Genomic DNA, 20,906 nt, shown 5'->3' on the forward strand with positions numbered 1-20,906 from the left:
CACCCGTGCAGGGGCGGATCTAGATGTTTCTTTTTTTTAAGCAGGAGGCTCGTGGAAGGGAAATTACCCAGCAGGCAGAAATACACAGCGATTTACACAGATAAAAATCACTGAGTGTTTCTGAAAGGCAGAGGAAGCTTGGTGCACAGAAACGGTCCAGGTGTGGAGAACCTGGAGTTACAGGGAGCTACTGAACTGTTCAGTGAAGCGAGAAAGATCCGTCATAAACATGACGTGACACCTGTGATGAACATGAAGGAGTCTTCATGAATGTTTACAGCTGTTGTCATAAAGTGTCATTTGGTAAATGATGACACTGTTAATGCACTTTTAATGGGACTTTGCATCAAAAGGGTCATTATTGAGCGAACTTTACACTTTGACTCAAACTTGTATTGCAGCTTTGCATCCATAGCATCACTATTTACCGAATGACACTTCATGACAACAGTTGTAAACATTCATGAAGACTCCTTCATGTTTACAACGGTGTTATAAACATTCATAAAGACTCCTTCATGTTTACAACGGTGTTATAAACCCCTTCAAATAAGGCACTACCAAGATTTTCAAAATGAACTCTTAAAACAAACTGGTAATCCTGCTTTTAACACGTTGAAAGTCCATTAGAATGGTCTTCCTGGTACGAGAGGAAATGTGAGCATGAATAAGCATCTCAAGTTCCTGTTCTGACACAAACACTATTCATAGTTCAAATGTCCGATCTGTTGCTTGATCAGAGAAAAACCACGCTCTCCAGCGAAAGGGAGATATTTTTTAACCTGACTAATGTCTTCGTTTAGGCTCTCAAGTAAGCCAGACAGAATAATTCAGACATTTTGACGGCACAATACAGCCGCATCTAAACATAGATCAATTTTTTGAACAAAACTGAATACATCCACAATAGCTAAATTTAGCAATTGTGTTAATCCCTGCATATTTACACTGAAATGAATTGTGGTAATGCTGATCAATGTGCACTGTCCTACTCAAATAAATTAAAGATTGCTTACATCACTTTTCCAACTCATCCACACCCCATCGTTTTGGCACTACAGTATAGTGTGTACCTATTCATTCAAGCACTACAGGAACATGTTCACAAATCACTGTCATGTTTGCATGTGTAGGGAAGATGTTATGAGACAAAGAAAAGAACCAGAGGTGAAAATAAACTGTTTATTTCTGCATGTATCCACATTTAATAAAAGCAGCAGTCATATTGAACTTTGAGTTGAGTGCAGGTGAGAAAACTTCATTTTCCCTTCTGGGAATTGAGTAAATTTAGGAACCTCAGGAGATTTGAATAAATCATCAGGTTAAAAATCATTGTGTACATCAACCAGGGTGCTCATACGCTTGTCAAATGACACAATATAAAAATGGGGTTTAATAAAACATAATAATAACGCTGTGTGTCCTCAGAGCTGATGTTGGAAGTGTGCCGTTTTGACTTGTTGTTGATTGGAGAAGCAGGACTCCAGCCAGGCTGTCTTCACAGGAACAGCCCGCTGGTTCTGACGGACCAGATCCAGCAGCTCCTGGTTCACACAGACCAGAGGACAATTTCAGTGTTTAAGCGTCTAAAATTACTGCAGAACTGACACATAGACTTGCAAAGTTATCCCCTCTTTACAACAACAAACTTCAATGTGTTTTAGTGGGATTTTATAGAGGAGTGCAGACTGAAGTGAAGAAAATATATGTTTTTGTAAATATGCAAATATCGAAAGAATGTGGCAGTCAGCTGTTCATTGAAACAACGCTTCACCGAGTCACCTTCTCCTACCACAGAGCTGAAAGTCTTTTAGCATATCCAGACTTTTGTTTTGGACATTAATTTGGTCATTATATTACTTATTATGGGATGGTAGCAGTCACCTAACAAAGAAAATGTAATGCTAAAACTGATCCGAAAGGTACTTTAACAAAGTATTACTTTAGTTATTTCTTTTTACACAGATTTGTTTTTGGTTTTGATAAAATTGAACAGAATACATGTCACATTATATATGCAAAAAGTTTTGAAATGACTTTGTACTTGTTCTAACAATCTGGCATTTTAACAGCTTTGTACTATTTTGAGGCTGTTTTGGATAAACTACAGATGGGTGGTCTCTGTTTAATAATTAGGTGATTTCTGAAGGAGATTAGCTACACTGGATTTCATTCAGAGGCATCAAAGTGGAGGGGGTTGAATTCAAACGCATGGAAAACTTATCAGATCTTTATTTGTTAGAACTAAATCATCAATAATTTTCCTTCCACTTCACAATTAAATGCTGTGTTATGATGGCCTATTGCCAAAAAATGCTTTGAAACTGGTGGCTGTTATGTGACAAAATGTGGAAAACCTTAAGGCATGTGAATTCTTCTGCTGTAAACCTGAGCTGACCTCTATTTGGATGCGATTCTCCACCTCTGCAACAATGTGCGTGACCCCATCACTCATGACGTCCTCCTCGTCTCCGTCATACGTAGACTTCAGCTAAGGGTTTTCTCACTCTGCTCTCAATCACAAATCTCACGCATTTGCAAAAAGAAACTGTCGAATTTTGCACCCAGAAGTTCGGAAAAGGATATGTGATAAGGTAGCGGGCCAGCCTCTTCCGTTCTGATGCGGGAATGTTGTAGAAAAACACTCGGACTCCCTTCATGAAGCTGGGCAGCTCCGCAGGGCTGAAGCTGCGTGGCAGAGCGGACGGACCCGGGCGCTCGGTTTCGGGCTCGTCCGTTGGCCCGCCTGTGTTCTGTAAAGGTGCTTGATGAGCAGCGGCTGATGTTGCAGGTGTCTGATGAGAAACAGTTTTCTTGCCAGCTCTGCTGTGATAATATCTGCCATTCAGATTAAGTGAAAATCTGAATGGCAGGTTCAGATTTGCGGGCTCTGGCAGGGGAACAAAGAAGGATACATGAATGTGGGGATGCCCCTGGAGGCCAGGTGTTTTCTGACGAGCCGTTCCGTCCCGTACCAGTTGAAACCTTTGGTGGAGTGACCGATGCGAGGAAGATGAACACTGGCTAAAGACACAAAAAGAGAAAACATGCTGAAGTGAAGTCTGAACAACATAAACCTGAGCACCGAACAAGAGATGTTCTGGTTATAAATATTATCTATGAGCTCATTTGACACCATGTCGCACTAGTACATGTCTGACTTTCATTGTGGAGGCACAGAAAGACACTATGCCTCAGAACCTTCACTGAAAAAACACAAAATCAAAGTATTTTTGGTGTAGTTTCTAGTGCAAATATCTTTGTACACTTGAAATGAGGCAAAAGTAACTTACAAGTATCTTTTCAGCAAGTTAGAAAAGCTTGTTTTAAGACAATAAATCCTTAATATTGATGAAAAATTACTGGTTCCACTGGCAGATTATTTCACTTACAACATGAAAAAATGTCTTGTTGCAGGGGAAACTAGGCTAAAAATACTGGTACAATTTTGTGATTTTGCATGTTTTTGTGTTTTGACATGTCGAAACCTTCGGACCCTCATGCAGATTTGCTCCTCTGGAACAAAGGGAATCCAACTACAGCACCATCTCTACACCACTGACCCAGCATTAACATTAGGTGCCTGCATTCCTGAAGAGTCACTCACCTCAGCATCATAAGTGCTTGAAACTGAAACTAATTCATAGTACACTTGATAAAATCGTTCCGTTCTTCCCCGTACCGTTGCTTTTCTTAGCTGCAGAAGAAATCTTCTTCAGTCCTTCGTCCAAAGCACTGAGGAGGATCCCAGACAGGTTGTTGGCTTTGTCTCTTTTCTGCGCCACAATCAGGGCCAACTGGGGTGATGAGAAGGAGATTGAATCATGTTACCTCGTTATCTGATCACCGCTCGCAAGTCTGCAACCACACGAGAATCCAAGCTAGGTGCATCTTGTCATAATGAGCTCTAATATTGCAAAGATTTTGCACATGTTGCAAAAGACAAGTGTGCATTTTCCAAGCAGATTTCAGCAGCTCAGCAAGTTTGAGGGTTTTATGAGATTAAACAATCCTGCCACGACAAAATTTAAGACACACTTAAGGCCAACTTACTTGTTTTTAAAAAAGAATGTAAGACACTTTAAGACTATAATTTTAGATTTATACATTGACATTTTTTGAAGCAGTTTTGGGTTTTACAGACTGCACTGAGAACAGAACCTACCTGATCTCGGCCGTCCAGTCTCGACTGTTTGTCGTCGATGGGCAAGAGAAGCACATTTCCCAGCTCCAAATCTGAAACAAAGATGCGCAGGGAATTCCAGTCTCCACCAGACCACAAAGACGAAGACGTCTAGTTGAATTACTGCTCATTTTCTTCATCATTGCGGTTATCACTACCTTTCATTTTCCCTGCCAACTCGTACTGCTTTCGTGGCTCATCTGATCTCACCTCCAGCGCCGTGAACAGGCCTCCTCTGCCCCACCGCCCTGAGTCATCTGCACTCAAATTAACACTCTGATAAGAGGAAAACACAGCCCTAGACACGCTCCAAGAGACTATGTTTTTGTTTATCAATTTTGTCACACAAACCATCCGGTCGCAATGGCTACATGGAGCCCTTACCAACACAGTGGACGATGATAGCATCTCCCCTTGCAGTGTGGGGATGAGTAACATCTCCCAGAACGTAGCGGATATCCGTGGAGGTCGAGTCTGTAGAGCATGCACTGCTGTCATCCTCGTCATCTTCCTCCTCTTCTTCACTGTCTACAAGCTGCAGGCAAAGTGACTTGTAGCCACAGGACTCCCACCAGGCCATTCTGCATGGTTAACCAAGAATCAAAAATCACTTATCAGTGGCAAAACACACAGACATGTCAGAGCCCATGTTGAAACAGCTACAATATCTTCACTTTTTCCTCTGCTTCTCCACTTCCTCCTGCCTCTTTTTGTCCTCCATCGTCTTGGCTCTCTTGGCTGCAGCCTCCTGCCTCCTCTGCCGCCTGAGCTCCAGCTCTGCCTCAGTGAGAGGTCTCCTCTTCCTCGCTGGAATCTCAAACGCGACTGAAAGCGAAGACTGCAAAAGAATTGAACAATCAAGGACAAACTCTTCTCTAAACAATTCATCATGGTTTTTAAATATTTTGAATAAACCCCCACATAGTTGGGAATAGCATATTATAAATAAAATGTTTGTATTGATTTATACTTCTCCATGTTGTAGACAGTACGACCGCAGGACAGGATGTTTTCTGACTTAGTAACTTCGTTTTATTTGGTTCTATGTTTCAGGTTAGGTCATTTTCAATTGAGGAATCTTAAGGAAGTGTAAAGTATTAATTGCTCATTTCTACCTTCCTGATCTCAACACTTTCTGATGCAGTTATAGGTAAGCTTATTGAAATGATCAATAAACCAATCAATTGCATGACAAATTTAAATGAGCTTTAGAAAGACTTTATCATTTGTTTTATTTATGGTTTTGGGTGTTTGGATTTTATTTACATTTTTACTTACTGTTTATTGGTTGTGTTGTTTTTATATTTTGGATATTTAAAATGTCTTTTTGAATATCTGATATGTATTGACGTGTATTGATCTTTGAGACAGTGTTCTCGCATTATTTTTGTCGAGATGTTTAAATTACTTGAAACTAGGTCTCAAAACGACAATATTATCATTTATTGCAATCATTTCTTGGACAATTTATTGTCCAGAAAAATTTATTATCTGCCTTCGTTACGACTGCTGTTTTCAATCTTTATTTCTGTACAGCATCTTTGAGTGTCTGGGAATAAAGTTCGGAGATTCTCAATTTGGATTTAGATGTTTGGACTTTGACTGGACCATTTACCCAAGAATATTGTTCTGTCCTTCAATCTAATATATTATAAATCACCTTATACGTTTAAGTGTGTTGTCATTTTGGAAGGTGAGACTAATCGATTAGTTTTTCCTGCTCAAGATCTTCATCATCTCTGCAGCATGATGGTGCCACCACCGTGTTTCATTGTGGGAATGGTGGTTTAGGGAAAATTTTAGTCTCATCCAACCAGTTGCCATGTCTCCTAAATGGTTGGTGGTAACCAGCTTTTTCCTTCACCTTTGACCTTTTGGTCTTCATGATGCTTTTGGATTTATAATAATATAATTTATAATAAACCTGGATCCATACAAAGATTACATTTTACACAATTTTACTGTTTAGTCAATGGAGTACTCCATTTATTATTTTTAAATTTGCATTAAAAGCCTACTGGATTTTAATGAGAAATTTTCCCCCCAAATTTCAGACAAGTATTTTTTCCTTCACTACAAGATGCTGTAAAATTCAGAGTAACAACATAAACAAAACCAGATTTGCATTTCTTAGTCTATACACATCTAAAAAAGCTAATTATTTTCCTTTTCTTTATTTTTTAAGATAAACAAAGGTTTTTGAAACATGGAAGACAGAATCTGGGCCATGAGATCAAATCCTCATGGTGATTTCATGAGTTCACAAACTTCATTTCCTTTGCAGCTATTTCAAGTTAACTGGGACAAAACATCATCAGCTTTTCACTAAAGGAAACTCGTCTCGTTTTATGCATCTGTGGCAGGAAAAGTAGAGCAAACCTCCAGGTTTCACATTTCGCTAAATGTATTTAATGAAACGCGTTTCATTAAACAAGTCAAATCAGTCGGTTAGGCGACAGTCAGCTCAGAGCGGGTTTATGTTTTCAGCTTTATTAGTCCAAATGGGACATCGACATCCTGGACTCAAAAGTGGAAGCAATAAATGTTTTTTTTGGGGGTTTTTTTAAGCAAAAACTAATTTAGTGATTTGTCCTTACGCTACAAAAACTTCAATAAATAAATGATGCTGGGGGCAAAATGTTGATATTTTCTGATGGTAACTGTTCAATGGTCAGTGTTTGTATATGGAAGAGATAAAAACTGCAAGGACTGACAGAAACAACATTTAATGGGAAAATTATCTGGAATTACACTTTTTCTTCAAACTTATCTAGAGCTGAAACGATTAATTGGCTTAATCACAATTAATCAATTACTGAAATAACTAATTTAGTAATCGATTAATTGCTAACTGGTGAACACAGAGTGGAAAACATATCTGGTGAGAGAAGACCACCTTCAGTGCAGTACTCTACAAACTCTACAAAGGATATAAACATTTTGCATTGAAGATGAAAAATCTTTTTTGGCAGTAAAAATGTTCTGTCCAAAACATAAGTTTAGCTTCAGCAACTATTGATGTGACGTTAAGTTAACTGGGTTGAGCTTTTCACATGTTGATATTTGAAGTATTCTTTTATAAGTGTACACTAAAGGAATGCTCTTGTTACATTTTAGGCAATAACATGTTTATTTTATCATTTTAAATTAATTGCATTATTTGTTGATTTGCATTTTCTCGTGCATTTCTATTGTATTAAATAAACTGATTAAATAAAAAATCTGCAGAATGATATTTTGATTACTTGATGAATCAACAGAATACTCAGTTACTAAAACAATCGTTAGCTGCAGCTTTAGACATATCCAGACTTTGAAAAAGAAAAAACTTGAATCAAATTCCAGACTTTACGAGATAACAAAATACCAGTGGAACATTTCTCTTAGTTAGAAAGTGAAAGCGACAGAGTCTTACTCCTGCTTTGCGCCGCAGAGCTCGTCCCTCTCCTGCCGCTTTCTGAAACTCGGCCATCTGCTCTTCCAGGATCCGGTCAAAGCTCCTCTGGTCCTCTGAGCTCGGGTCCTTACTGTAATCTTTCCCCTCAAAGAAGTACATGTGATCTGCAGGGTGAGACGATATGATGGTCGGATGAATTCAGGGCTACAAATAACAATTATTTTAGTAATCAATTGATCGATTACTCTGACGATTAATTGATTATGCAAATTTGACAGATTTTTCATTTAAGTAAAATTAGAAATTCATTTAAAAAAAAAACTAAGTAAAATAACTCAAATCTTTTTTAAAATAATAAACATTTTGTTGTCTAAAATTTAAAAAAAGCATTTCTTCAGTAAATCTGAACCAGATGAAGCTAAATCTATGCCACCTGAGGAGTTTTAACTAAAACATATGTATCTGTGAGCCTGTACACTTCAGCATACAATTAATCATTTACTAAACTAGTTGACGATTATTTCAATAACTGATGAATCACGATTAATCGCTCTAACCCTTCATTGATCAAGCCAGGAGGTTGGGTCATGAAACAAACTGCAGACAAGAACAGGCTGATTCTTTACTGATGAGTAGAAACTTATCCTAAAAGTTATTTTTTAATTGTTTTAATAACTTTTGTAGACGTGTTTAAGATTAAGGATAAAAATGACAGCCAAATAAAATGATTAGTCACTCAGACTAAATTGTGATTTGAAGTCACTTACTCTGCTCATCAGAATCAGACTCGTTCTCCACCTCTTCTTCTAGTGGTGGGAATCCATCATCATCATCATCATAATCATCCTCCCACTGACCATCCTGTGACGGGCCCAGTATTTTCTCCAGTCTTACTTCCTGTATCGAGCTCTCGTCTGACGATAAAAGCTTATCTACTCCGAACTTCAAGATCTCGCTCAGCTGTCGAGGAGAAATCAAAACGAGAGCTGGAAGAAGAACGGGGGGGGATCGTGTTGACGGCGTGTTTCTGTTAAAAGGTCACCGACCTGCAGACCCGCCGCAGCTGACTGCGCCTGATCCAGCAAAGAGAAGCGGCCCTCTTCAATAACAGTGTTGGTGAGCTGCAGCTTGGACACGGCTCGGGAGTACATGATCTCCTCCACGGTGTCTCTCGCAAGGAGGCGGATCACTTTCACAGGCCTGGTAAATGCCAGGGTTCCTCAAAGGTTAGAGAGACAAACTGCGGAAACGATGATACATATCAAGCCAGAGGACGCCGCTTACACATTCTACCATGGGAGGGGTCAGGTCCCCTTTTCAAATCTCAAAACCAGGCTCAAAATTTGGTAAAAATGAACAAATATTTTGCATCATCAATGAATGCGTTCAAAGCAAATAGACACACTCAGATCTGAGCAGGGTCTGTTTCAGACAGTGACTTACACACATTTATATAACCAAACAAAAATTTCTAAGGCTTTTTTTTTTCTAGAAAATTCTGGACATTTTAAGTGCAAAGTCAGAACTCTGACACTTTTTGAACAATAACAGAGTCTTGTTGGGTTAGGATGCCAAAGATAATGAACCAACAAAATGATGAAAGTGGCTTCAAATGTTCAAACTGTGCAAAGCGTCGTCGCTTCTTTTGGTGAACTAGTTCAGTTTAGATAAGCTTTATTTGTCCTCCTCTAACGGACTGAAGCGTAACGGCTAAAAGCATCCGACATAAGCCAAACCATCAGCTGGTTTCTCTCTTTCATCAATCATGTGTTTCCAACACATGTGCACTGTTTGGTCCCCATTTGGTTCGCATGCACAATCTTTCCTGTCTCATCAGGGCGTTGGCTGAAACTTCTCGCTACGCTGCCTTCTATGATTTTTTTTCAAAGAGATGTTGAAAATGTTCATATCTACTCCTAAAAATAGCCACTTTAGTGATTTTGTTTGGCAGTTTAGTTAAGCCAAAAGTCGGGCTCAACCACATTTAAAATTGGTTTAAAAACTGAAGTACATTTAATAAGAAGTATTAATATTTTTGGTCAGAACATGTAAGAAGTATTCTTAATTTCTCTTTTTCCATACTTAGCAAGATTTGGGAAATTTTGCCACAAGTAAATTCTACTTGTTTAAACACTTTCTGAGGTTCATAAAAAACTGTGAGTCTAAATAATTTTTTGCCACTTGCACTGAACCTGAAAATATGAAAAGACGGGGGAGTAGATCAACAGAGAAGATAACTTGATTATTAAATGTAATTGTTTCAACATTACGCCAGTTGTGTCTCATTTGAATTAGCTTAAAATGGTGAACCATAAAAGCATCAGTCTGAAAAGAAAAGTCAGAGTTTTAGATGACGTTTCCTTCGGCAGGCAGCCTGAATGTTTCTAGTAGTTTCCATCAAGGTTGTCAGAGCACAAAGCTGAGCTGTGAACAGGAAGAGCTCTTTCACACCAAGAGGCAGATAACACTCCTGGCAGCTACAGATAATCTTACTGGCATGAATAGTTCTACTTTCCCACACTTGCGAAATCAATATCTGAAAATAAAAGGGAAGTCTTTCTTATGCAGAGTAAAATGCATTAATGCCAGTAATGGTTTGCTGTGCAGCTTCGCTGGAATGTTCTAAGTGCATCACCTGTTCTGGCCAATCCGATGGCAGCGCGCTGCAGCCTGCAGGTCGTTTTGGGGGTTGAAGTCACTGTCCATGAAAATAACAGTGTCAGCAGCTGTAAGGTTGAGGCCAACCCCGCCTGAAACGATACAGAGAAAACAGAGATCATCTAACTTTCAGGTCTGAACCTTCAGGATTTACAGCACAAAGCGTTAAAAAAAAAGCCCTGCTGTATGGACTAAATGGCCATCGAAACTGGAAACTTATACTGGAAATTATTTTTGTTAGAGATCCTTCAACAAGCTGCTAAGTGATTACGTCAGCTTTTTTTTCCCATTATTTTTTAAAACATGCACTCTCAGTAGTTACATACTTTGAGCTAACTGTGACTGTAGTGTGCAGTTGGGACATTTTTAAAGCTTGAAGAAAGCAAAAGCTGTGACAGGAAATCACCTTTGTTTCTCTTCGTTGAAAAAAGGAAAAAAAAATGCTGGCCTTGTTAAGCACCAGACTAACATTCTGCAGCAGATCATATCATTGTCTGATCCGTCCCTTTTCCTGTCTCTGCGTACTCGAGAAACTCAACGTTTCAGGACATGGTGTCTTGCAAGAGACCCCTTGAACTTTTTCACATTCTATAATGTTGCGACCGCGTACCTCAATGTGCTCTGCTCAGATTGTGAGAGATTGACCAACAAAAAAAGCACATAAAAGAAAAACGGACTTATGGATTCTCCAAAATTTCAACAAGTCTTAACAATAGCAGCGTGGCCTGCAGTTACACACTATACCGAATTATAATATCAGTATGTGCAATATTGCACCATACGATATTGAGGAGGATGTGATGTAATTCCAGTCTCTTGATGCGTAAGGCTGAAAACAGGCATAGAAATAACGAAAGCAACGTTTTACTTTCCATTGATGTTGGAATTTTTTTTAATCTGTTTTGCAAAATTTTAATAAAATTGACAGCAGTTTTAGGTTATAATGTTATGAAGTTCACTTTTGCAAGGCACCTTATGCATGAAGGCTCAGTTTCAAAACAACTAATTTAAATGAAGCACAATGATGCAACCTGGGTGCTGCAAAATAAAAGTGAAAGGATAACAATGTCTGTAAACCAATTTACTCTGTACCAAAAGGTGAAAGTTCAAGACATGGAACATTTTACTAGCTTTTCATTCTGTATTTTAAACTAAATACTAAAATAAATCCCAGTCACCTGCTTTAGTGCTGAGCAAAAACACAAAGATATCTTTGCTGCTGAAGTTCTTCACAGCAAGGTTTCGCTCTTCCCCTCGAACCGACCCATCCATGCGTTCGTAGCTGTAACCTGAACAGAAAAACTCATGATGGTGTGTGGCAAGGATTAAGTACAGCATTCATTTGGCGAGAAGCGGGTCAGATCCTGCATTGGTTGCTAGGGAAACACAGGACTATCAAACTTTTCAGCCTGCGATCCCCTATTTGCAACGTGGTAACATGAATGCATTTGATATAAATGACATATAAAATAAATCATTTATTACATATAAATAATATATGTCGTTGACTTAATGGGACGTTAAATCAACAACAACAGCACATATTGCAATAGACAACTGATCAACAGATTATACGTTTGATAGAATATTCAATATTGTCATCTTCCTATCATAATAATGGACAAGAGTGATTTTTTTTTTGCCTAGAACGTCTTTAGGAAAGAAAAAGATGTTGACTTTTTTTTTTGGGGGGGGCAAAACGTGACGTAGGCCATTATCTTAGGAAGGTGACGACATACAGAATATTCACTGAACTCTGGTCCGAACCGCTCGGCATTCTGGGAGACGGAAGCAGATGAAAAGCTTTGACCGCTTGAACCTCTCATGGCCAGCTCAGGGTGGCATCAACTAACTCGCACACTCTTTGGCTGCTTAGCAACTCACTCACTCACATAATGGGAACTTGCACAGCAGCAGTTTCATGTTTTGTCACTGAGACTCATTGCTTAAAAATAGATAAATAAATAAAATAAAAAATAAAAAACGTATGGAGTGAAAATTACTGCTAAAACAGAAAGGTCACGCCACCGGTTTGGCTGTATTTTGGTAATTTCAACCTTAAACCAATCAATAATTATTTATATTAAATGATGTGAAATGTTTACATTTTTAGCCATATCGTCCACAAATATTAAGATATTAATGTAGTTATATAATTTTGACCCAGTTGGCTCTACGTTCACCTCAAGGGGTCAAATCATATCACTTTGAAAATCCTTTTACGACCCCCACTTAGTGCCACATGCCCTGAATCAAAACAGCAGTCCTGTCTCTGTATTGTAGCCAAAGCATTTTAGTGCAAAATAAATGAATTAATAATGTTGAGTAAAGTTTTAAAATGATATAATAGAGTGTTGATATGATTGAAAAGGAAAGTAACATAAGTTGTGAGAATTACATTTGAGAAATGATGTCCAGATGTGTGTATTTTGTCCCACTCACCTCTGTACTCCATGTAGTCCTGAAGGATGTCCAGCATCCTCGTCATCTGAGAGAACAGCAGGACACGGTGGCCCCTTCATCCAAAACAAAATGGAGAACTGTAAGATCACATCTGCTGAAGGGGTGTCCAGATTTTTCAGCTTAGATCAAATATGTTGCCTTCGTATTTAGAAATGTAGTGAACGTCTCAGCATCCGACAGAGCTTAAAATGCCACTAGGTGGAGCCAAATAATAAGCATGGTGGATGTGCCCACCCTTTGTGTAGAAAGGCCAGGATGCTGTCCAGCAGGCACAGCTTTCCACTGGCTTCGATGAGGTGTTCCCCGATCTGAAAGGGCTCCGACTCCACCCCTAAAAACAGGAAGGAGGGACAGAATCACTCAGATGCAACTCCGGCTTCTACGGCCGAACCCCAGCTGCATTTCAACACGTCTCACCGTCAAACAGGTATGGGTGGTCGACACACTTTCTCAAATTCACCATGATGTTCAGCAGTCTGTTCTTGCTGCCTTGCTCGTTTACAAAAGCATCTGAAATTTTCCACAGAGAGATAGTTTTTTTTGTTGTTTTTTTTACAAATATCACCTTCGTTGCCAAATTTCAGAGCGCAGTGACTCACCATAATCCCGCATTAGAATGGCTTTGTAATGTTTCTTCTGCAAAGCTGACATGCCGTGGTACACCACCAGCTCTGTCTTCTTGGGCAGATCAAAAGCCACCTCCGACTTTACTCTGCGGAGCAGAAAAGGCTCCAAGATGCTTTGAAGCTCTGAAGCTAGTAGACACAAACATTGTATTATACTTATGTACTTTTTAACATGTCTACCTGAATCCTTTGTAGATAAGTAGTAATATTTTGTTCAAACTAACCCCTTGAACTTCTTCCACAATGTACAACATGTGGTAGACCAACACAAAGTGGTGCATGTTATGAAGGGAAAGGGGGGAAAAAAGGGCTACGTGGTTTTGACAATGGAGTTAGAAATGGTTTTCAGCAAAGAAGAACAGGAATTGTGTCAATTGCTAACTTCTTATCGGAGCGACAGAAGACACATGCAGAACATCTCAAAGCTCAGAGGGGACAGAGCTTTCTCTGTCGTGGGTCCTAAGTTATGGAATGACCTGCCTTTGCAGGTCAGAGAGGCCCCTTCACTGTCCACTTTTAAAGCTCGTCTTAAAACCCATTTATTTTACTTGGCTTTCAACTCCAGCGAAATCTAGTTTTATATTGTATGTTTGTTGTTTTAAACTGTATTTGTTTTTATCTATTTTATGTACAGCACTTTGTTTCAGCTGTGGTTGTTTTAAAGTGCTTTATAAATAAAGTTGGTATGTTATGGTAGTCTGAAAGCCCATCTGTTTAGAGTTGCCTCTGATCAGCAGTAAGTGGAACATTGAGGAATATTGATCTGCATTCTGCTTGATGATTTCGATTAAAGCATACCCAGAGCAGGTCGACTTCGCACATCAGAGTAGGAGCTGACAAAGTTGTCAGCCTCTTCCGGTGTGAAGATGCTGGGCTGAATGAAGCTCAGCAGGGAGTAGAGCTCCTGCAGGTTGTTCTGAATGGGAGTCCCTGTGAGCAGGAGTCTGAAACCAACTGAAAACTAAGCAAGAAACACACACAAAAAAAAAACTGAGCTGATGTTCAGAGAAAGTATGAATGAGACACATTAGAAGACAAGCAGAGAAGAGGCTCTTCAAGACACGATGCAGTACCTCTGTCAAGGTTTTGTGCAACAGAGAGTTTTGGTTCTTCAGCCGGTGAGCTTCGTCCACAACGAGCACCTCCCACCTCCACCTGAGAAATGAGAGAATATGGTGGGACGCGTCATAAAGTGATCGCACAAGCAGCACTGGTCCTGCGATGTCGGCAGAAATCGTTTCATTCATTTGGTCTCTTTAACAATCCACCTCAGTCACAACTCAGACTTCAACAAAGCCACGTGAACGAGAACCTACTGACCTTTTCAAGAACGAGGCATCTCTGAGGCACAGCTGCGGATAAAATAATGACATGTATACGTGTTCAAGGTTCAAGCCAACGAAACTTTCAGCCATTTTGTTTTCGCCCAGCAGACGCAGACCTCGTAGGTGGTGAGGAGAACCTGGAAGTTCTGGGCTGTTTGTTCCCTCTGAATCTCAGCCCGTCTCTCTTTGTCTCCTTTGTAGCACAGCACAGTCAGAGACGGAGCAAAGCTGTGAAATGTGTTACAACTGGAATCATTTATACAAGAAGCACTTACAGCTAAAGCACCGACAAGTTTGACTTCTACCTTTCCAGCTCCTTTCTCCAGTTCTCCATGACAGAGAGGGGGCTCAGCACCAGAAACGGACCTTTCTTCCCCAGAGCTCCTGACTGGTACACCAGCAGAGAGATGGTCTGGAGGAGAAGTTAATCAAATGTGAACAAAAGGAGCAGAACTGCTCCTGTTTCCAAACAACACATTGAATTTCTTGACATTCTGCTCTCTTTTTTTTTTGAGGTTTCCACAGAAATTCAAACTGAAAATTTTACAAAAAAAGAGGGAAAAAAAGTGGATAACAGTAACCAGAACCAGGAGTTCTGATTACTTTCAATAAATCAACAGATTTCCTGACAAATCTCCAGAAATTTGAGAACTGAACTCAAATTTCTTGGGTAATTTTATCTGCTCAAATAAATCCAGTTTTAGCAGAAGCAAATTGATAACTTATGAGGCATGTTTTCCATGATAATAAAAATGCATTTACTTGTTTCTGACTGTATTCATCAGACAGTTTATCATTTATCAGTAAAAATATCTTATTACACAGATTTTGATTTATTGTTATCTCAATACATTTCTGTTGTTCCCAAAAATTTTTTACTAAAACATTATTTTTACCATTTTCTCCACTGTTTTGTTTTTTGCCGAAAGAGCATCAATAAATATCAGTAAATTCAAAAATATGATTGACATAAAGCTTCTGTGTGCAGTTTGGTGGCAAAAAAAAAAATCAAATTTCTTCAAATAAGTGGCATCCTGCAGAAGCTTATTTCAAATAGGAATAGCAGCATTTGTGTTTGTGGGGCTACGAATGCTGCACCGTGCAGTCACAGAGACACAGTTAACTTAAATAGTTTTTATTGTCACTTTAGAACAGCAGAATGTCATGATACAATTCTAAAAACTTTTATCATTAGCACCACAGTGTTTTGCAAACAAAAATAATCCTCGCAATGTGTATAACTCACAAAGAAAATAAATTACAAGCTCTGAAACATGCAAGAAATTGTCCTACAGCTTTGATATCATCCAAAAAAAATTGCACTATGGAGATTCATATAGTCTAAAATTGCTGAATCGTATGCACACCTGGCAGGTTTTACCCAAACCCATCTCATCCCCCAGGATGCAGCCCTGCTGGCATTTGAGGCTCTGGCTCAGCCACTGCACCCCGTCCAGCTGGTAGGCTCTCAGCTGTATCCCTGGAAACAAGCAGGTCACCCACAGACCGTCACGAGCAAACCACTGGTCTGCAGACACGCACAGCTTTTAAAAGCCACAGAGCTCTAGAAACACATGTTGTAACTAAAGGGAACGCTGGGTCACTGTTTGAATGGACGCACACAAAGTTAGTAACTTTTCTCTGACAGTCAGTCAACAGGCCTCCGTACCTCGTAAACCAAAGGTCTGCAGCTCGCGCTGGCTGAGAGCCGTCTTCTTTTTCTCGGTTACTGTGTTTCTTATCTTCCTCAATATGTCAGACATGTTTGCTCACTAAAGGGAACAGGATGAGTTTATATGTCGTCGTGAAGCAGACATGTACAGACGGGAAGCTCGCGCTCTATTTTCTCAATGGAAGACTTCCGGGTCGGGTCACGTGATGGTGACGAAAGCGCGAGCGCGATTTTTAAAGTGGTAGTGTTCAATGTTTTCCAGCCACACAAAGTCACTGTATGGCACCATCAAGTAACTTTTGCCTTCAGTTACTATAAGTAGAAATTAAATATAAGTTTTGCTCTAAAAATATATATATATATATTAAAAATATTCCATTTGAAATTCCTTAAATTTAAAGATGAAATCTTTTTGCATAGGTTTGAGTGGTAATGTATTGAGCGACATACAGAAATAATGTCAGAAATCTTCACATATGCAGATGAGTAACTTCAACTTCACTGGAACAAATTATGGACCGAAGTGAACAAAAAAAATGTTCCATTTAAAAGTATCAGATACTATAAAGGATCTTATTTTAACTTCTTAACAGGAACCATATTTGCAATGTGCCTTTATTTCTGTTTTTTGTGTTTTATCTCTCTTTAGGTCAGTGGATAAGGTCTGCAATGAAACAATCAACAACGTCACCATATTTTCCTCTGGAAACTGGGGATTCATTTATCAACATTTGTTATTTAAATCAGATTATTTATTATTATTATTATTATTATCAAGGATCAAACATTTGTAAAATACAAAATCAGTGTCATATTTTGAGATATGATTTCATCTGGTAAATTGTTGAAATGTTTGTTGTCTAATAAATAAGTAGCTCATTCTTGTCTGGGCAAACATAAATTGTTCAGATTTAATACGACTTTTTATTAAAGAGATTGTTTTTGTTCCCAGTATGTAAAAAAAAAGAAAAGAAAAGAAAAGAAAAAGAAGAAGTACAGAAGAGACAATTTTATAAAAGTACAATCACACATCTATTAGTCTTATCAAGAATAATCTTTTTCGTCTGTGACTGTCATCTTGATATATTTTGGGTGATTTGGTGATACAGTATTGAGCATTCATAATGTTTAAATTGGAACGGTGTCCTATCCAGTGCCACTTGTAGAAATAGGCACCAGTTTGAGGATAAGAAGATGTGAAAAATTAAGGGATTTTAAGTATTCATCATTGCTGAATATTTAGAGTGATGTCTCTGCAACAAAGGCAAAAGTCTTTTTTTTTCCACAGTTTGAGCATGTAGAGTTGTTTTGTTTTGTTACACTGAGGAGTTCATTAGTAAATAGATGCACTTCCGGTGTTGCAACAGTGCCACCTACTGGCGCCAATTATTTATCCAGTCTGCATGGTGTCGAGATTTTCTGTTCAACTCACTAACTCTCATGGTGAGACTGTTGCTGTTAAACAGACCACAGGAGAGAAGATTGCTGGTTATGAAGCATGTTATGAAATAACCAAATGTTATGGTATTTTACTAAATAATCTTCCTTTATCAGTTGAGCAGGGCTGGATTTAGGAGGCTGCGGGGCCCTGGGCTTGAGTTTTTTTTTTTTTGTTTTTTGTTTTACCAGCGTTACACTGAGAAGTAGTTAATATCTTTAGCTCAGCACATGCTCAGTTCCACCAGGTGTTTGCTAATTGCTGCTGGCTAGTCTGAAGGAGCTGAGTGGAGGAGTCGCTATGGAGACCTGCTCTGTGAGGAGGAAGCATAATGGAAACTGCAGCTCTGAGGAGGAGCTGCACCTCGAAGCTAAGTTAATGGATGCCACGGAAAGACTAAAATATGCATGACAGAATCAAGACAACACTCCAGGTATGTGCTTCATGAGAGAATAACATAACATGATTTAACCCTCTCCAGGCAGATGTTGCAGATTTGCAACAGCTCAGTGCTACTTTGCTAGACTTTGCAAGTAATTTGAGCCTGAGAGGGTTAATGCTTGAAAAGGGGGATTTTTCACAATACTCTAAGTCTATTTGCATGCTGGATTATGATGCTTTTTCAGTGATGGCTTCTTCCTCTCTGAGCAGCTTTCAGAATAGGACTTGCTTTAATGTGGATGATGACAGTCTCTCCATCTGTTGCTTTTCTTTTGAGATTGATCTGCACATTCTCATGTTCAACTCTAGAGCGCAGAAGCATTCAACATTTCCATGGTGTTCATACTTGCGTATTATTGCTCGAAACGACTACCCAGGCACCTTCAAATATCTGGGAGTCAAACCGAAGGATGAACCGGACTTTTGCTAAGGTTCAATTCTCTTCCTGAGATGTTGCCCGTTTCCTCTCAAAATAAGTCATTCCTGAAAGATTTAATGTATTTATTTATTTATTTATTTTACAGATATTTACACATAAAATAATTAAAAGGCCACCGTTATAAAGATTTACTTCAAGATGATCATCAGAGTCGAGGAGGGAAAAAATTAAAAATCAGCTGGATTCAAAAGGCACAAAATGGGAATCTGTCAATGTAAATTTTTTTTTTTGCCACTGGAAACGGGAAGTTTTGAGAAGCTTCATCCATCCCGGTCTTTAGTATCCTACATTTATCCAACAGGTTTTGCCCCAAACATCTGGGGGGTTCACTTAATGCAGATAGACACACCTTTCATGATCGCCTCCCTGGAAAATAATCACACCGTTTAGAAGACGACTTGATGTTTATGTTCATGGAGAATATTTGAACAAATAGGGCTATAAGCTGACCAACCTGGCACAGGGGATGTAGGAGAGACTGTACCTGCAAACAAAACACGGTTCCCGTTATAAAAGGTCATCCGATTTCACGCAGAAGCTAATGAGCTGCAACAGATGAGAGATTAAGGGCTTACCAGGAAAAGGACAAGATCTGCAAAATGCAAAATAATAAAGCAAGCCCAAAGTTCTTCCACTGAAAGAAAAAAAAATACGATAAGTGACTACAGAAAGTTTTTATAGCTGAATAGCAGGACCACTGTTTTGTGCAAAGTTTGGAGAGAAAATGCAGATTTAGTCTGAAGTTGATATGCATAAATGTCAAAAAAAAAAAAAAAAAATATATATATATATATATATATATATATATATATATAATATATATATATATATATATATATATATATATATAAATATATATATATATATATATATATAAAAAAAATTCCCTTCTCACCCACCGCGGGTGGTTCTTATCCTCTGAGCTCGGGTCCTCTACCAGAGGCCTGGGAGCTTGAGGGTTCTGCGCAGTATCTTGGCTGTGCCAAGGACTGCACATTTCTGGACTGAGATGTCTGATGTTCCTGGGATCTGTTGTAGCCACTGCTCCAGTTTGGGGGTTACTGCCCCGAGGGCCCCGATGACCACAGGCACCACTGTGGTCTTCACCTTCCAGGCCCTCTCCAGTTCCTCCCTGAGGCCCTGGTATTTCTCTAGTTTCTCGTGCTCCTTTTTCCTGATGTTGCAATCACTTGGTATTGCTACATCTACCACAACGGCTTTCCTCTGTTGTTTATCCACTACGACAATGTCTGGTTGGTTCGCCATTACCATTTTGTCTGTCTGGATCTGGAAGTCCCACAGGATCTTAGCTCTGGTGTTCTCTACCACCTTTGGGGGTGTTTCCCACTTTGATCTCGGGGTTTCCAGTCCATATTCTGCACAGATGTCTGTACACTATGCCTGCCACTTGGTTATGTCGCTCCATGTACGCTTTCCCTGCCAGTATCTTGCACCCTGCTGTGATGTGCTGGACTGTTCAGGGGCCTCCTTGCACAACCTACACCTTGGGTCTTGTCTGGTGTGGTAGATCTGGGCCTCTATTGCTCTGGTGTTTAGGGCCTGTTCCTGGGCGGCCAGGATGAGGGCCTCTGTGCTGTCCTTGAGTCCAGCTTTTTCCAGCCATTGGTAGGATTTACTGATATCAGCCACTTGGGTTATTTGCTGGTGGTACATCCCATGTAGGGGTTTGTCCTCCCATGATGGTATCTCTGGCACCTCAACCTCCGTTCCCTGTTGTCTGAGACATTCACTGAGCACATTGTCTGTTGAGGCTTTGTCCCTGATGTATTTATGGATCTTAGTTGTTTCGTCCTGGACAGTGGTTCTCACACTCACTAGTCCTCTGCCTCCTTCCTTGCGGCTCGTGTACAGTCTCAGGGTGCTGGATTTGGGATGGAACCCTCCATGCATTGTTAGTAGCTTTCTGGTCTTAATATCTGTGGCTTTTATCTCCTCTTTGGCCAGCTAATTATTCCAGCAGGGTATCTGATTACTGGCAAGGCATAGCTGTTTATCGCACGGATTTTGTTCTTGCCATTGAGCTGGCTTCTCAGGACTTGCCTTATTCGTTGGAGGTATTTAGCTGTGGCTCCTTTCCTTGTGACCTCATCGAGGTTGCCATTTGCTTGTGGTATACCTAGGTACTTGTAACTGTCCTCTATGTCTGCTATTGTTCCTTCTGGGAGTGAGACCCCTTCTGTGTGGATGACCTTCCCCTCTTGTGACCAGCCGACCACATTTCTCTAGTCCGAATGACATCCCAA

At 39.6% G+C, this 20,906-nt stretch overlaps 2 protein-coding genes across 3 annotated transcripts in view; both read right to left on the reverse strand.

The window, feature by feature from the left end:
- Nucleotides 1-1,168: 1,168 nt before the first annotated feature.
- On the reverse strand, nt 1,169-16,505 carry chd1l (chromodomain helicase DNA binding protein 1-like). Of its 2 annotated transcripts, XM_055048501.1 has the most exons (25): nt 16,322-16,505; nt 16,020-16,132; nt 14,958-15,064; nt 14,769-14,880; nt 14,648-14,679; nt 14,401-14,482; nt 14,126-14,288; nt 13,301-13,456; nt 13,119-13,211; nt 12,936-13,032; nt 12,681-12,754; nt 11,417-11,527; nt 10,216-10,330; nt 8,627-8,780; nt 8,348-8,540; nt 7,599-7,744; nt 4,858-5,021; nt 4,568-4,764; nt 4,342-4,440; nt 4,166-4,236; nt 3,683-3,797; nt 2,916-3,024; nt 2,587-2,838; nt 2,399-2,480; nt 1,169-1,544 (listed from the first exon to the last, which is right to left on the reverse strand). In XM_055048501.1, the coding sequence occupies exons 1-25, from the start codon at nt 16,413-16,415 to the stop codon at nt 1,425-1,427; spliced, it is 3,051 nt and encodes a 1,016-aa protein (XP_054904476.1). In that variant the 5' UTR covers nt 16,416-16,505; the 3' UTR covers nt 1,169-1,424. The 2 variants fall into 2 exon arrangements, with proteins under 2 accessions (XP_054904476.1, XP_054904484.1); XM_055048509.1 differs by lacking the exons at nt 1,169-1,544; nt 2,399-2,480 and having other exon boundaries at nt 2,742-2,890; nt 2,976-3,024.
- A 2,184-nt stretch (nt 16,506-18,689) lies between these two features.
- The window catches only part of sft2d2a (SFT2 domain containing 2a), a 5,779-nt gene continuing 3,562 nt past the window's right edge, over nt 18,690-20,906 (reverse strand). The window contains exons 6-8 of the mRNA XM_055054822.1: nt 19,218-19,276; nt 19,097-19,126; nt 18,690-19,008 (exon numbers count right to left, since the gene is read on the reverse strand). Of these exons, the coding sequence (XP_054910797.1) occupies nt 18,969-19,008; nt 19,097-19,126; nt 19,218-19,276 (129 nt within the window). The 3' untranslated portion in view covers nt 18,690-18,968. The remainder of the gene's footprint in view (nt 19,009-19,096; nt 19,127-19,217; nt 19,277-20,906) is intronic.

Source organism: Poeciliopsis prolifica, unplaced genomic scaffold (genome assembly GCF_027474105.1).
Source record: "Poeciliopsis prolifica strain line A6 unplaced genomic scaffold, Auburn_PproV2 SCAFFOLD002, whole genome shotgun sequence".
In the NCBI taxonomy this organism is placed as follows: Eukaryota; Metazoa; Chordata; class Actinopteri; order Cyprinodontiformes; family Poeciliidae; genus Poeciliopsis; species Poeciliopsis prolifica.

Coding starts and splice junctions, on each gene's coding strand:
- chd1l (XM_055048501.1), bottom strand. CDS start 16,415: ATGTCTGACATATTGAGGAAGATAAGAAACACAGTAACCGAGAAAAAG. Junction 2,839..2,915: donor AGGGGCATCCCCACATTCAT/GTATCCTTCTTT, acceptor TCTGAATGGCAG/ATATTATCACAGCAGAGCTG. Junction 2,481..2,586: donor CTGGCCCGCTACCTTATCAC/ATATCCTTTTCC, acceptor GCTGAAGTCTAC/GTATGACGGAGACGAGGAGG.